This window comes from Empidonax traillii, unplaced genomic scaffold, assembly GCF_003031625.1.
Source record: "Empidonax traillii isolate 1590-97213 ecotype Southwest subspecies unplaced genomic scaffold, ASM303162v1 scaffold3977:size10428, whole genome shotgun sequence".
Classification (NCBI taxonomy): domain Eukaryota; kingdom Metazoa; phylum Chordata; class Aves; order Passeriformes; family Tyrannidae; genus Empidonax; species Empidonax traillii.
The window spans coordinates 939-3,581 of NW_020959170.1; the positions used below are offsets into that span (position 1 = coordinate 939).

Consider the following 2,643-nt stretch of genomic DNA (forward strand, 5'->3'; position numbering starts at 1 on the left):
GTCCCCTCCCTCTGTCCCCACCCGAGGAGCTCCAGGGGGTTGTTGTGGCCGAAGGGAACTCGGAGCGGTTGAAGCTCATCCCGTTGGATTCTGCCCATCCTCGGCATCACTGGGGTGAAGGCCGAGGGTGGGACGTGGGATTCTCCATCCTCATCCTCCTCCTCACAGGGATGAAGGCCAAGGTGTCCCTGCCCCTGGCTGTGTCTGTAACTCCCTGTTCTCTCCCCCTTTCCCAGGAACCATTCCCATCTCTCCGTTCTGCTGAGCAGAGCCAAAGGAAGAACCACCCTCTCCTCACGGCACCGCTCCCACTTTTTCTATGAGCGCCCCCAAATCCGCCTCCTTTCACCCCAAACTAGGAAGGGGCTGAACTCAACTTCCTGCTCCCTTTCGGGGCCATTTCCTCTTTTTTTTGTTGGTGTGAATTTTTCGTTTGTTTGGTTGGTTTGTTTTGTTTTGTTTTCCAAGGAAAACTCCCCGTTCTCAGCGATCCATGGGAGGTTTGGGCACCAACACGCGGCCAGGAATGGGAATACCGAGGGAATTCGGGAGGAAGGGATGGGAATTCCCCCCCTCCCCTCCCCCTGGCTATCCCTCCACAGCCCATCCCTGCCCTTGGATCGGGGCTGGAATGATCCAAGCTGGAATTCTGGGGGGAGGAGGAAGCTGAGTTCCCTCCCGGTGGCTCCTGGGAATCCACCCCCCCCAGCCCCTTTCCCGGGAATCCACCCCAGCCCTTTGGCAGGAGAAATGTGGGAATTCCTCAGGGCTGGGGGGGGAGGGAATCCCAATTCCAGCCCTGGGGAATGGGGCTGGATAAAGAGGAAATGGTTGCTCGAAACATTTTCACTCTGCTATTTTAGAGCTGCGGTTGCTCTCTCTGATTGTAAATAATCCGTAGGTGATCCCTGTAAATCCCTGGATTCTCCTTTTCCCTGCTCCCTGCACTGATTTTTCCAACCCCCCCCCCCTTCACTTCCAGCTTCACTTCAGTAGGAAAAACAACAATAAAGGAACGTGCATGAGTGGGGTGTCCTTCATTCCCTGCTTCCCAGAGCTTGGATCCAGGGGGGCTTCCTGTCCTTTTCCACCCATTCCCGGCTCTTGGGATCACCTGGATCTCCGGATCCCACCTGGGGTTGGGAATCCCACCCAGGGAAAGCAGGCAGAGCTCCAGGGAGCTTGGAAAGAATTCCAGAGGAGGGAGGTGCTGAGAGCCCCCTCCCTCAAGGGATTTATCCTGGAATTCTGAGGAAGTGTCCTTGGAAAGGTCCCACCTCCAGGGCTGGAATTCCCACCGGGATTCCTGGAATGTTGCAGCACGGGGAACTTCCCTGCGCCCAGAATTCCACCTCATTCCCAACAAAGAGCACAAGGAATCTTCCCCCTCTCCACACAACTCCCATGGAAGCTCTTCCCTCCCTTCTCCAGCAAAGTGGAAAAACAGGGAAAAATGGGGGTTTTGTGGGGGTTTTTTGGGTCTTTTTTTTTTTAATTATTCTCGTTTTTTTTATTATTATTTTTAAAACAAGGCTGAGAGGAACAAAGTTTAGGAAAGGGAAACAAAGGAACAAAAACACCCAAAATAACCTTAAAAAAACAGAGGGATGGGGGGGAACAAAGGAAGAGAGAGCTACATATCCAAGGGCTGGGATCAGGCTGGAATGAGGCTGGAATTGGGCTGGAACCAGGCTGGAATCCAAGGGCTGCAATCTGCTTGGAATGCCACTGGAATCAGGCTGGAACCTGCTTGGAATTGGGCTGGAATCCAGCTGGAAGCCAAGGGCTGGAATCTGGTTGGAATCCCACTGGAATCAGGCTGGAATCCCACTGGAATCAGGCTGCAATCTGGTGAGAATCCAGCTGGAATCCAAGGGCTGGAATCTAGTTGGAATGCCACTGGAATCAGGCTGGTACCCCACTGGAATGAGGCTGAAATCCTACTGGAATCCCACTGGAATGAGGCTGGAATTGGGCTGGAATCCAAGGGCTGGAATCTAGGTGGAAACTGTCCGGAATTGGGCTGGAATCTGGTTGGAATCCCACAGGAATCAGGCTGGAATCCCTCTGGAATCCAGCTGGAATCCAAGGGCTGGAATCTGGCCGGAATCGGGCTGCAATCTGGTTGGAATCCCGCTGGAATCCCATTGGAATCTCGCTGGAACCCCGGTGGAACACACAAAGATCCCGCCGTCCAGCAACGCCGGGAGGCTCCACCCCATTCCAGAAGACTCCACCCCCATCCCAGAAGACTCCACCCCCATCCCAGGAGGCTCCACCCCCACTCCCCAAATCCCGGCTCCCGGGCACGGGCAGGTCCCCGGGAATCACGGAGGTTGTGCCGACGCCTGTCCCGCTCCGGGGTCGCCGTTCCGCCATTCCCGGCGCCATTCCCGGCACTCCCTCAGTAGAGGCCGCACTCCTTGAGGTTGTTCTTGATGATGACGTCGGTGACGGCGTCGAACACGAACTGCACGTTGCGGGTGTCGGTGGCGCAGGTGAAGTGCGTGTAGATCTCCTTCGTGTCCCGCCGCCGGTTCAGCTCCTCGAACTGGCACTGGATGTAGGCGGCCGCCTCCTCGTACGTGTTGGAGCCTGGCACGAGCCACAGATCCCGGGATTCGGGCACCGTCGGGAATGGGG

At 56.0% G+C, this 2,643-nt stretch overlaps 1 protein-coding gene across 1 annotated transcript in view; it reads right to left on the bottom strand.

Moving 5' to 3' along the window:
* Positions 1-2,357: 2,357 nt before the first annotated feature.
* The window catches only part of LOC114072786 (guanine nucleotide-binding protein G(k) subunit alpha-like), a gene marked incomplete at its 5' end in the record, with an annotated part of 7,106 nt that continues 6,820 nt past the window's right edge, over positions 2,358-2,643 (bottom strand). Inside the window, one exon of the mRNA XM_027910630.1 lies at positions 2,358-2,595. Coding sequence (XP_027766431.1) covers positions 2,405-2,595 — 191 coding nt within the window. The remainder of the gene's footprint in view (positions 2,596-2,643) is intronic.